The following is a 13,754-nucleotide window of genomic DNA, read 5'->3' as shown; positions in this document are numbered from 1 at the left end:
CGGGTACTGTTGGACTGCAGTTCCCATCAGTCCTAGCCAGCAATCCTATTGCGAAGGACGCTGGGAGTTGCTGTGCAATAAATATTCAGTGGGCCGCAGTTTACCCATTCCTGATGTAGAAAATCCTCTTCTGGAAGGACCGATGGTCTGAATCATCACAATGCTTCTAAACATTGTGATGAAAATGACACCCCCTCCCCATGATGTTTGTTTATATGACAAGTCCCTGAGGTCGAGCAGCTTTGTTACAGGTGAGTTGTAAGGCATGCTACAATGGTGCAGAGAGCGAGGCAGAGGTTAAACGCCAGCTGTTAACAAGGGATCCAGTACCACGGAGTGATTGTTTATATAGGGAGCTAGTCCCAGTGATCAACCAGCGAATCCCAGTTCCAGAGTTGGTAATTTTGGGGTGGGGCTGGGCTAGGATGGAACAGTAAGGACTAAACAGCGACCGATACAAAAGGAGAGGTAGCTTTATGGGCCCTAAGGGAGGGGGGGGGGTCCAAATTCTTTGTTGTGGTAATCAAAAAGAAACAAAAGCATGGCTTTAATCACGACTGAGATAATAGTTAATCCGGAGTGTGTGCAGAGGGCATGTGAATATAATAATAAATGATTATTAATAATAATTTATTTATTTAGATTGCAGTCTACACGAGAATGCATTCCAATACAATCAATGATATACTGTACAAACATGCAACACAGCAGACTCTAGCGACTGGATTTAAACGAGGATCATCTTGTAGGAGAAGCTTTGAGAAGGCAACCTTTGGGGGGGGGGGAGGCAAGAGTCTATATGAGGACCGTCACTTTGCTTCTACTCCTTGCCCAGAAGTGCCTGGCAAAGCGCAAACGCCGACTCTCTGGATGCTATTTTCAAACGCCTATACTGACTGTACGGTACTTCTCCCTGAGGGCCAGGCACACAATTAGCCAGGAAGAAAAGGGTCCGGTGAGGGGACGACCCACCAGGTAATTGTCACCAAGGGTAAATCGTTCCTGGCAGGTCTCGTCGGAAGTGCCCGACACAGTTAAATGTTGGTCATGAGAAGTTGCATGGACTACGCCAGCTCTTGTCTTCAAAGTAATAATTAAAAATCAAAACAAAACTCAGACGGGCAGTTCAGCAGCTCATTTCTGGAAGTAGAAAGCCATGCCTGTATATAATTTGTTTTAAGGGCTAACAGTCGGAAGCGTAGGAGAAAGATGAAAGGCTGTTTGGCCAAGGACGTTTCAAGGTTCCTGGTATCATTTCATTCACTCTGTCCACCTGACACACAGAGTAGTGGCTGTTGAATATCAGGCGTTCCTTTGTCGAGCGCGGGAGAAAAGGATGGGGGGGGGGACATTATAGTGTGTGTGTGTGTGTGTATGGGAGAATCTTATTTGTTTATGGGTTTCTTGCAGTTTTATAGAGGAAATTGCCTTCAAGATTTTTGACAGGCGCCTGGCCTGGCACAGTCCAAGCCAAATGCCTAGTTTTAACAGTTGGTATGTAGATAGGACTCATGCACAACTCTATTAAACAGAGCAGAACAGAAAAGTAAGACAAGTTGAATTTCTGTAGGATGAAAGCAATTCCATTAGGCTCAATGGGATTTACTCTGAGTAGTGAATGAACTTCCGCTCAACTAGAGTTGTCCAGCCCTGCATGGGATATGTGAATGACCTTTCATTTCAAACTTTTTTTCTCTCCACAGAGAAGAACGACCTACCTTTCGAGCCTGTTTTTGCAAGGAAGAACATTTAGGACGGTGCTCCTTGGGGAATGACAACTACGATGCCCAGCGCGATTCTTGAGGAACCGCGAGCACGCCTTGAATTCACCAGGACTTAAACGTTGGGATCAAAGAGGCTCGGGATCTCGTTGCACGTTCCCGAACATTGTCAATGGATCGGTGCTTGTCTCTCTGAATTAAACTCATTTGTTTCAATGGATCTTACTTCCAGTCATGCTAAAAAACAAAACAAACCAATCCTCCCACTTTAGAGCCAAGCGCGTTGACTTAAGTAGACCTTGGGAAAAGTCCAACAATCCATCAAATCCGATCCAAGACCAAGTGATGAGCGCAACGCGGCGCGCACATTCTTCAACCGTTTGGAATAAGCGCAGGAAGCGCCCGGGCGCGTAAAAGAGGAAAAAAAATCTGACGCTAATTGCACCGCGGCCCCTTGTGCGCGAAACCCGCGCGTGCTTATAACCTTTGTGGTCAGGCCGAGCCAAGAAAAACCGCCTCCCGCGAGGCAACCCCCCCCCCCCCGGCCGGCGGGACCGGCGCCTGGCTTTCTGTGATGTCACAATGAGGCGCTGGCGGCCGCGGCCTCTCTGCGCCCGCCCCCTTTATGGCGCCCGCTTCCGTTCCGGTTGCCTAGGAGAAGGGTACACACCGCGAGCCAAACTGAAGAGGCCCCCGAGGGAAATAGGGAGCGAGGCTCTTCTCGGGCTGGCTGCGGGTCTCGAGTTGCCGTTGGTGGCTCGGGTCTCCGGAGGGGAGAAGCACAGAGGGGCCAAGGCAGACCCAGGGTCCATTAAAGACCGCAGGCGTCGTCGCTTCCGAGGCTTTTCCGAAGCCTCTTTGAGGAACCATGAGTCAGAGGCAGGTCTTACAAGGTATTTTATCAGGCTGCATTTGGCGTCGTGAACTTGAGGTGTCTTCCTCTTTTTTTCCTTGCAGAAAGCAGCAATGGGGTCTTGGGGTATCAAAAAGATTATGAGTTGGATCGTCTAACTTAGAAAAGTTGCTTTTTTCACCTATTAAAATTCATTTTTCTCAAAATCTCCATCCATCCATCCATCCATCCATCCATCCATCCATCCATCCATCTATCCATCTATCTATCTATCTATCTATCTATCTATCTATCTATCTATCTATCTATCTATCTATCTATCTATCTATCTATCTATCTATCTATCTATCTATCTATCTATCTATCTATCTATCTATCTATCTATCTATCTATCTATCTATCTATCTATCTATCATCGGCCACCTTTCTCTGGATAAGGGGATCCAAGCTGGCTCACAATGTTAAAAAAGTAGAATTTTAAAACACAATAAATTGTGCATTGAAAAAAAAACAAATTATATTATAGTACTGATATATTTCCACTGGCTAGGGGTTCTTGGAGTTGCAGTTCCCTAAGATAATTTGAAGCTCTGAGTAAGACCCAGTGAAATCAGTGGGCCTTAAAGTGCATGGCTAAATTTGAGCCCCCTGTCATGCAAAATATTGGACATAGCTTTGGTAGGCAACCTGACTGCTTTCCTACATGTTGTGCCAGCATTTATTTCTTATTTTTGTCTCATCTCATAAGACTTTGGTTGTTTTTGATGTGAACTCATTCAACATTTTAGAGCTTGTTAGTTTATCATGGGTGTAAATCAGAATAAAATTGGCTGGGGCACCTGGCTCCAGAGCCAGACATTGAAAGACTTAATTCCCCACTGCACCTTGTAGGATAAGCGCTAGCCTGTGAGTCCTTGGGCAAGCTACATGGTCTCAGAGTGTCCCCATATGAAAGGACAGTTTAACTACTTATGAGTACTGTATACAGTACCTAGAAAATCCTGGTAACAGTCACCACAAATTGGACTTTACAGCACATAATTATTGTTGCAAATAACAGTAAAAAGGAATGCCACTGCTTCTCTGGGCTGATCAGGAGATCTCATTGACAGCCACTCATTTTTCCTCCTTTACTGTTTACAGTCTTTGAGCAATATCAGAGAGCCCGAACACAGTTTGTCCAGACTGTTGCAGAACTTGCAACTAGGCCGCAAAATATTGAGACTCTCCAGAATGCAGGTAAATAAATAAACAGAAACAAACGATGCTTTGTAAATTCTCAATTATCTTGTCATAGAATTAAGAGTACTGTAGTCATTTCATTGTCTTCCCTTGTCATGCAGCTTAAAGACAGTCTAGGAAAGTTATCAGGTAAGACTTATATCTGTATATTGAATGCAGTTGGTATATTGACTATCTACTTTGCATTAAGGGGGAAATTCCCAACATGTATGATTATTTGCACATTATTTGTAAGCTGTTTCATCTGTTGAAATACAAAAAAGAACAAGACAACAGAGAGGTAACAATTCACCTCTCAGTTCTAAGCCTTCCTGCTTTTAAGCACTGATATGGGAAGGGGATAGTAATGTAGGTGTTTATTTATTTATTTATTTATTTGATTTATATCCCGCCCATCTGGTCTGGTTGACCACTCTGGGCGGCTTCCAATAAAAGTATATTTATAATAAAACCAAATAATATTCCAATCATTCAAAAGACATACAATAATAGAACAGATCAGAAAAAAAAAGAATTAAATATTGACAGAAGGGAAGGCCTGAACATATAACCATGTTTTAATCACAAGAGACACTTGCATTATGGCTTGCAACAGAAGACACATGAATCTCTTACAGTACATATGGGTAACAAGTGTACAGTGGTGCCTCGCATAGCAATTGCTCCGTATAGCGACGAAATCACCTTGCGATGGACTTTTTGCCATTGGAAAAGCGATCGGTTTGCAATGGTCCCTATGGGGGAAATTCAATTTGCGATAATCGCAGGGAAGCAATAATCGCAAAGCCCCCGTTTTCGGCCAGCTGATCAGCGATTTCAAAATGGCCGCCAGGTAAACAAAATAGCTGCCCGCTATTTTCAGGCACGGATACCTAGCTTTAGAGGCACCGAAAATCGTGGCGCTATGGAGGATTTTCGCTTAAAGGTGAGTTTTTAGCCCACAGGAACGCATTAATTGCGTTTTAATTCGTTTCTATGGGCTTTTTATTTTCGCTTAGCGATGTTATCGCTTAGCAGCGATTTTTTCTGCATGGATTAACATCGCTAAGCGAGGCACCACTGTACTGCCAACAATACCTTTTTACTCCTAGCTGCCTACAATGTCTTCCTATGATGCAGCTCCCAGGCTACATAACTTCTCTCTAAAGGAGGTTAGGCTGGCCCTATTCCTACTGTTCTTTCACAAAAATGGCTTTGTTTAGTTCAGATCATTTATTGATGATCCTTTTTTTAAATTGTAACTCCTAGCGTCCAGCAGACATCATAGAAATTGTCATGCTGGGTGTAGGACCCTGAGAATTGTGTTTTGTTTTTTAAAAAGGGCAATGCTTCCCATCAATTTCATGCCAAAATGTGGATTCAATCAATAAGCAAGTATGCTGGGAGTTCTTTGAGCAGTAAAAATAAAATGTGGTAATGAGAACTGTGCATGCTACCTTGAGCTCCTTGTAGGAAAGGAGTGGCTATAAATGTAATCGGATATGCTTGTGATTGGGCTCTATGAGTAACTACTGAATAAATAAGACTTGGCTTAAATCTAGTGAATTCTGACTCAAATCTATGATGACTTATACATATATAGTAGGTATACATCCTGAGGTGGTTCAGTCTTATGGACTCAATAAGAAAGTGTGTGTTATACACAGTCAAGATATTGTAATAATATTTTGGGTTATCTCAGAGGGGTTTTGCACTTCTCTGAAATTTGTCTTTACCCATTTCTAGAAAATGCATTATAAAAAATCAAATTTGTTGCATTTTTGCATTAACTAGGAAATGTACCATTGAATAGGTTGAGCCTTTTACTTAATCAGGCTCTCATTCTGTGCCTGTGCTGTGTGTTTATGGAAAAGGCTCTCTATGTATATTGTAACATGTTATGTGACATGTGGGAAACACAACTAAAAGCGCCAGTTGTTATCTCATTCTGGTACTGGAGGTGAGAACTTCCATAGACATGGAAAATCCTCAGCAGGCTTTCATCATTTCTAGATAATCCAAGAAACAGGACCTTTTCAACATTTCTTCATATTCCTATTTATATCAGGGATGGGGGACTTTATTTTTTAACTGATGGAGTTCATCCTCTCATAGGTAACCTTCTTGTATGTGTGTGCCAGCAATGGGTGGGGCCCAAGGCATTTACACCATTTATATGTGGGCCTCATTCATATGCACACATATGCAAAAGCAATAACCACACATATTAATATACCTACACCAACACATGCTCCTCTACCATCACTTAAATTTGACGCAACCTATAATTGGAACCAGTGACCTTTTTAAAAAGCTGGTTTGCCACAAAGGAGGAAGATTCTTTATGGGATTGAAATGCATAGGGATGATTAATCCTTTTCTTACAAGCTCTTCTAGCCCACCCAAATTTTGCCCCTTATATTGCAGTTAACTATTATGGACCATCAGAGCTGCATATGGCCCCATGCATGCCAGTTGCTCACCTCTAATTTGGACAATTGGCTTAATATGGTTGTCTTCTCTGCAGTTCTGTACCCAACAGTCAGCTAGCCTTCTATGACCAATGGGCACACTCAGTCCTTTAGGTAGGCCATGTCCCTTCAAGTGCACGCAAAGGATTTGTAATAAAAAATTGCAAACTTTGCAATGATTCCAATTGGGTGCCTGAGGATCCTCAGTTCCTCCAAAAACTGGAAATGCATGGAATGACCTGCTGATGTGGTGTAGGGATCCCAGCACAAGAGTACAACTGTCCATTTGGGCTATGAAGATATTTCTCCATATTTACATAATTCATAGTAACTGTGTTTTTTTCAGAGTTGCACTGCATATGTTATTGCATTTTCCAGAATTTACAGTATGTTGGGATGCTAATCTTAGATCTTGCTGTGGGTTCTCTCTCCTTCAGTCACAGTTGGCAGTTGTGATAACAGATATATAGTACGGAAAGCATAACTGATCTTAAAAATAGAGTGGCCCTTCTTGTCTCCTCTTGCTTCATATGGGTTGATCTCTGCACTTCTACAGTAAACAGAAATGTTTGGTTTCCATCTTGCAGAAGGAAAAGGGGTGAAGACCAGATCTTGGAATTATTATGTTTTAGTGCATCTCCTAGAATCTGCCAGCTGGCATGAATGCTGGGAGTTATAATCCAAAAAATGGATTTTCTTTTGTTTTTAGTGATGATGAAAATTAACAAGATTATTGCCTGTGTTCCTGGTAGGATTTGCTGAAGGCATTTTGCTGCCTGAAGGAGAAGAGGAAATGGTTAACCTCTTACCCTCTAACTCTCATTTCCAGATGGTACTAAAAATTGCCCACATTCCTTTTGCATATGAGACAGAAGATTGTATAAGCCCCTCTCCTCTTTCATGGGAATAAAAATCAATAATAATAAATCAAAAATTAACTAGTAGTTGGCCTTTTAATACATCCCAAGTATGATTCCTCAGCCATCTGCTTCAATTGTTGGCTTGCCTCACCAACCCCCATCTCGATTACTTGTTCACTTGTCCTAAGATGTTTAGATATGTCAGAGCACTAAAACCAGGCATTAAAATGTCTAAATAAAATACTACTTAATATGTAGAAATACAGTCTGGAAAATAAAGTAACCCCAATTCTTTTCTAACACGGTGATGGAGAGAACATCTCACCATGTTTTACCCCCATGTTCGGTTGTGGGCTTCAGTAAGTCTCTGTAGAAGATCCCCAGTTGTGGGGTAACCCTTAACCACATTGTCATTTATAGCAGAGCTACAGGGAATAAAAGCCTTTGTTTGAAATGTGGTAGAAAAGGGAAAGGCCCTTAATGAAATCCATATTCTACTTTGTGCTCCCTAGTCATGCCCCTGGCCCTATTAAAATGAGGACTTAAGGGAGCCATCACGAAAGAAATCCCCTGCCCCTCCTTGATAATCTGGACATAGATAAAACATCTTTGGAATAAGTTCTGGCCATTTTGCATAGTATTGCTAACACATGAAGGAAAGGATATTCTAATGTCTTAAAGGATAGTTTTATATAAAAAAAAGAAAAATAGCATGTGTGGCATCTTTCAGATATGGTTTCTTTCTTCCAATGTTGTTTTTGAAATTATAGCTCTCAGAATCCCACAGTAATCTGGCTGAGAGATTCGGGAGTTGTAGTAAAAAAAAAGTAACTTTATTAGGTATTGCTCAAAGTGCATGTGCAGAAGGCAACAGCTTTTCTTCAAGGGGAAATATTGTCTTTCTTTTTGGGGAGAATGAGGCTTCATTTTAGCAGCACCTTTACCATGGTGTCTTCCTAGCTATTTCTCCCATTGCTCCTGGGAGCAGCCCTCCACTGTCTGACAAAAGATTGTCAACGCTGAGCTCTGAATGCACATCTCAGGTTCGGACATATGGGGGCAGGCAGGAGGGAGGGAGGGAAAAGCGCTTCCCCAGATGAAAATGTTCCAGGGATATTGGCAAGCAATTTGCCCATCAAATTTTTATTTCTGCCCAGCTGTGATTTATGTACCGAGTCTGTTCTTTTGTTTAATATTTGTATGCGTTGCCTTTTAAGAACGTCTGTACTCTTTTGGCAGTTACAGCCCCCAAGGTTAGGTCTGAATATAGTCTTTATTATTGGCAGCTGGTGGCCAGGCCTTGTGAAAATGCTGCTGAGGGTGGGGGGGGGCAGCTTAAGTATTTCTTGCAAGCCACTCAGCATTGGTTGCTGGCACTTCTGGATGCTGCATCCTTGCATATGTTTCATATCTGTGAGAGGAGCTGCTTGTGGGAGTTTCTGGGAGTTGTGGTCCAAACAAGTAACTTTTCCAAACTCTGCTGGGAACTGATTGTCATCTGTCTGTCCTTATCCAAATGTCAGCATTTTAGAGCCTCTCAGCTTGGCTCTGGAGTCCTCAAATGCTGCTGGAGTTTTCATACTTCATACTTCAAACCCTGAGGATAAGAGAATATGTAAAAGGACAAGGGATGCTTGGAAAGCCAGTGTAGCAGAGTGAGAGACTAGGACCCAGACAACCTGGGTTCTCATTCCTACTTGGATGTGGAGACTTACTGCTGAGGTGGCACTGGCAAAACCAATCTTCCAATGCTCATGCATTCTGGAAAGCCTACCGAGGCTGCCCAAAGTCAGAACTGATTTCATGCTGCATGACACACAAAAGATCCTTCAGGTTTGAGGTTGAGGAAATAGCTTCACCCTTTATCCTAACCTTCCTTTTCCATCTATCAGTTAGGGTTTTCATCTATGACAAGTTTTATTTATTTATTTGATTCAGAGCAACATCCATAGTAAAATAAGATACTGTATTGTAGTAAAACCAATCAATGTAATGTAGAAACACAGATTAAAACACAAAGAAGAAGAAGTCTTTTAAAAATACACTAAAAATAAGAGGAAAGTTTCAAAGAAGTGCAGGGAAGGAAAATCTGATAAAGCAACTTTGTAAGAGACATCATGGCTGAAATTCCGTAGTAAGTCACTACTGCGGTAAGTCACTACTGGGGTAGGTCTGTGGGCATTTGGTGAGTTAACTCCTCAGTAAGTTCTATTGATTTACTGTAATAGGTTTACTTTACTTACTATTGGATTTCAGCTGATAAGAAGCAAACAAACAGTAAGTTTAACATTTAAATATCAATAAAAATGATAATAAAAATAAGCAGTCATCACTTTGAGAGCAGAGCGAGCACAGACATAGGTCACAGTGTTTCCCACAGTGTTGTGTATTATATTGCCATTTAAACAAATAGCAACTATTAACAGGTCTCGATGATTTAGCATGTAGATTTTAATGTATATTTTGTCATTGCATAGTGTGACTTTGAGAACCATAGTCACTGCTCTTTGCACAGCCCTAAACTTGATTTCATTTCTTTGTACTCATTGCTGAGGAATTCTGTGTGATTGTAAATTCAACAGGCATTGCTGAGGTTAAGAACAAACCTCAACTATTGCAGGTCTTTGTTAAATCAAAAGAGAAGGAACTAATTAGATTGTGAGTTCTCCTTATATCATACGACTTAACTGGATAGAAAAGCTGTTCCTTTGACATGAGTGAATCATGTATGCAGGCCCCATGCAAGTTTCACATCCTATGCCAGAAGAGTGAGCCAAGGAATATGAGTGGTGTTATTGTACAGTATTGGATGCAGGTATTGTTGTGAGAATTCGTATTATATTGGACTTGCCTTTTCTGTCTGCAGATTCATGTTGTGAAATAAATGAGGGAAGGCCCCTCTTTTCCTTAATACATTGGACAGAACTTTGTAATTCACTTCTGATCAGGAGTTAGAAATGGGGGTATTTGTATTCGAATACGAATATCCCCCCACAGGTGCAGATAATGAAGATCCAGCCCCCTGGGGCCAGACTGACCACTCATGATTCCACCGCTGCTGCGAGCTCTGTGGTGCCTTCCTATCTCTCCATTGCTCGTGATGGATTAGCCGCTCTTCGACCCGGCAGAGAGGCTCATCATCCCACCTTCTGCCAGGAGTGGCTAATCCATCGCGAGCAACAGAGCGATATGAAAGGAGCGCAGAGCTCATGGCAGCGGCGGAATTGTGAGTGGTCGATCTGGCCCCAGGGGGCCGCACCTGTCGGGGGATATTCATATACAAATACAAATACCCCCATCTCTAAAGGAGTTATGTTCCTTAATTCTTTTCAGGTATTATCTCCCTGTAGTGTATAATTTATGAAAGAAATTTTGAAAGAACTTTCATTTATTCCTCACCAGATTACACATTATACCCTGTCATTTTTAATTGCTCCTATAAGGTTCTTCGCTTTTTTAGCTTGTATAGCTCTAGCAAGCGTCCTTGATTTTTTATTACTGAACTCAAAATACTTTTTTTCTCAAATACATTAAATGCCTCTGATTATTTTTCCTTTTCTGTATTCTCTAATTCTCTTCTAAGTGCTCACTTTTTCCATTGACTCTCTGCCTTTGTAGATGGCCCTTTGTAGATGGGCAACATTTTAATATATATCTCCTTTAACGATTGTGCTTACAACCTGGAGGTGGTAGTTCCAGAACTGTTATCATAGAATGCAAGGATGTGGTCATCTGGGTGTGGTGCAGACATGTCTGTAGAAGGTCTGTGTTTTTTCTTTTCTTTTTGTTATACTTTTACTCCATTTTGTGCTTATATTTTATAAATACCAAGTGTTGTGGCTGTAGTATTTTCTGTAACATTCCATATATCTAATGGGTTGTTGTTAGCAGCATGTGGTAGCAGAGCTTAAAATAGAGTTTGCTGCAGGGTCAGAAGACCAAGCAGTCGTAAGATCGAATCCACGTGACGGAGTGAGCTCCCGTCACTTGTCCCAGCTCCCGCCAACCTAACGGTTCCAAAGCATGCAAATGCGAGTAGATAAATAGGTACCACCTCGGTGGGAAGGTAACAGCGTTCCGTGTCTACGTCGCACTGGCCATGTGACCATGGAAGATTGTCTTCGGACAAAACGCTGGCTCTATGGCTTGGAAACGGGGATGAGCACCGCCCCCTAGAGTCGAACACGACTGGACAAAAATTGTCAAGGGGAACCTTTACCTTTACCTTTACCTTGCTTGCTGTACAGTGAATTATCAACAAGATCAACATTGTTGCTATATTACATTGTTTTTGAGGGCTGGTTTTTATGTTATGAGAGCAATGTCATTCCTCCTCCCTGAGATTCTATTCTACATTGTTCTACTCATTTTAAGACATTAAATTCACATGGAACATTAGCCCCTGTTCCCAGAGAAATGCTTCAGCTTCTTCTGAACTGTTTCTGGGCCATAAGCCCTAACTAATATGATCAGTGGATGAAGGTAAGAGCATTCCAACAATATCTGGGGGGCACACATTCTCCATCCTTGCAATAATGGTATCAGAACTTTTTATAATGTTGGCCTTTCAAATGTATGAAGAGGACATAATGGTCTGAAAATTTTTGGAACAGCATGATTGGCAAGTATTTGTCACTTCTCTGATGGCTCATCCAGATCAGATATATATTACAGTATAATGTACTGTATTTGATTCATTGCTGATGTTACCCATCTTCTTCCCTTTCTCCATACAATGCTCCCATTGTCTCACTTAGTCCAGTGATATATTTTGTGACTTCCTGTGCTTTTTTTGTCCCTCTTGAAGGCATGTCCTAGTCTCAGTTTGATCTGTGGGTTGGGATGGGATGGAGTTTGACAGTATGGTGCATCTAAAAAAAATCATTTCTTTAGCCAGAGCCTCCCAGTCAGAAGCTTTCAATTGCCTTTCTACACATATACATAGAACTTTAGATGGAAGCTCCAGCAAGAAAGTGGATTTAGTAAAGAGTTTCTAAGATTTCCTGGAAAAAGCATGCTTTGGAGAAGGAATTTTTAAAAATGGAATATACACATGAATCCTGGTGAATCCCTCACTATTTGGGAGAAAGGAAGGTGGAATTTCTGCCTCCTTTGGAAGAGCCCTCTCTTGAGAACTAGCTGTGTTGCTCAAATATGATGTATATGAGTATACGTATGATGAAGAGTTTTTGAAACAAAGCCCTAGCACCTATGATTTTAGTCTTCACCCTGTCTCTCAGCATTTTAATTCTTACTGAATTGTTACTCTGTCAGTCAAAGACACTGACTTGGATAAGGATGAGCCATTTGCTGATTGACAATAGAAGCTGCGAACCAGCTAGAGACACACACACACACACACACACACAGAGAGAGAGAGAGAGAGAGAGAGAGAGAGCGCTTTCTGTCAAAGGAGGGAAATTATCCTCACAAGTGATTTTACACAGAGGTAATGATTGAAAATTCTACATGACAGCTCTTTATACATAGCTAGCTGGTTGCTTGCAGAAGCTGTGGTGGGAATTAAGGTTTGTTAAGATATCAGTGTCTGTTAATTAAAATTTGCAGCAGTGTGCCAAAGACTTGAATCTTGCATGCAGCAGGGTGTAGGTATACATCAACAGCTGGATGCAGACAGGAAAGGAGCTGACACAGGCATATTTCAGGTACTGCAATATACCCACCGGAAGCTGATTTCTGTTGAGTGAGTACTGATTCTTTTCTGATTCTTTTATTTAAAGCAGCTGTCATTCACAGCTGGAAGCCACCAACATGAATACAGAGAATAATCCAGCCATTTAGCTGACCTACTCCTTCAGTTTCTCACCATAAAGCAATAAATGTCTTACATTAAAGACACTGCATGAAGTGAAACAGACTAATAAAGGTCATGTTAGCATATTACCTTTTTTTCAGTAATTGCCAGTCATCTTGCATGTATTCAAATTCAAGTGCAAAGTTTAAAGATCCAGATTAAACATAATATTAAGTGAGTTATTGCATTTAAGGTGCAGGTTTTAAAAATCAAATGATACCAGCTGTGTATGTTTGAGTGTGTTGGTAATTATCAGGATCAAAGCAGGCATGGAAGGGTTTTCACCCTTCTTACTCTGCTGTCATCTGGATGAATGTCCTTTCTTGGAATCTGGTATTTGCTTTGAAGGGGAATCCCCAGTTGTACCAATGGGGTTTCTTTCCAGAGCAAATATCAGTTTCAGAGGAGGGATTTTCCTCCAGACCTTAGCAGGAGAGGAAAGAGTTAAATTTTCCTCCAGTCCTGCTGTGACTTTGACAGTTATCAGCCCCACCAGCTGAGACTATTTACATTTTTTTAAAAAAACTTGCACATTATATGCAAAGAGACATTAAGTATAATGTCTAGTTTAGCACTGAAATAGTGCCTGCGTAGTGTGCAGTACAATGTCTTAGCGGGTACCTCCTTTAGGTTACTTTTGTCGTTGCCCCCCACCATTGTAACCAATGATCAGGGACGGAGAGGAGAAACTGGAGACAGCACTGCCAGTTTTACTTTATGGCATCGCCAAGCCTGAAGGCCTTCCTTTTCTTGTCCCACCATGTCATAACTCATGCTATCTATAGCACTTGCATGGCAATCTGGATTCCCATT

The 13,754-nt window shown here is 41.5% G+C and overlaps 1 protein-coding gene across 4 annotated transcripts in view; it reads left to right on the top strand.

Moving 5' to 3' along the window:
• Positions 1–2,287: 2,287 nt before the first annotated feature.
• Positions 2,288–13,754, top strand: part of SPAG6 (sperm associated antigen 6) — a 57,288-nt gene continuing 45,821 nt past the window's right edge. The window contains exons 1-3 of one of the 4 annotated variants that reach the window (XM_078378642.1): positions 2,297–2,614; positions 3,718–3,813; positions 3,918–3,945. In XM_078378642.1, the coding sequence (XP_078234768.1) occupies positions 3,808–3,813; positions 3,918–3,945 (34 nt within the window). In that variant the 5' untranslated portion in view covers positions 2,297–2,614; positions 3,718–3,807. Of the gene's footprint in view, positions 2,615–3,717; positions 3,814–3,917; positions 3,946–13,754 lie in introns of those variants that run through there. The other 3 variants (XM_078378643.1, XM_020801737.3, XM_073003064.2) reach the window with 3 other exon arrangements.

This window comes from Pogona vitticeps, chromosome 6, assembly GCF_051106095.1.
Source record: "Pogona vitticeps strain Pit_001003342236 chromosome 6, PviZW2.1, whole genome shotgun sequence".
Lineage (NCBI taxonomy): Eukaryota > Metazoa > Chordata > Lepidosauria > Squamata > Agamidae > Pogona > Pogona vitticeps.
Note: the sequence above shows the minus strand (reverse complement) of the source record. Positions and strands in the feature narration are given on the sequence as shown.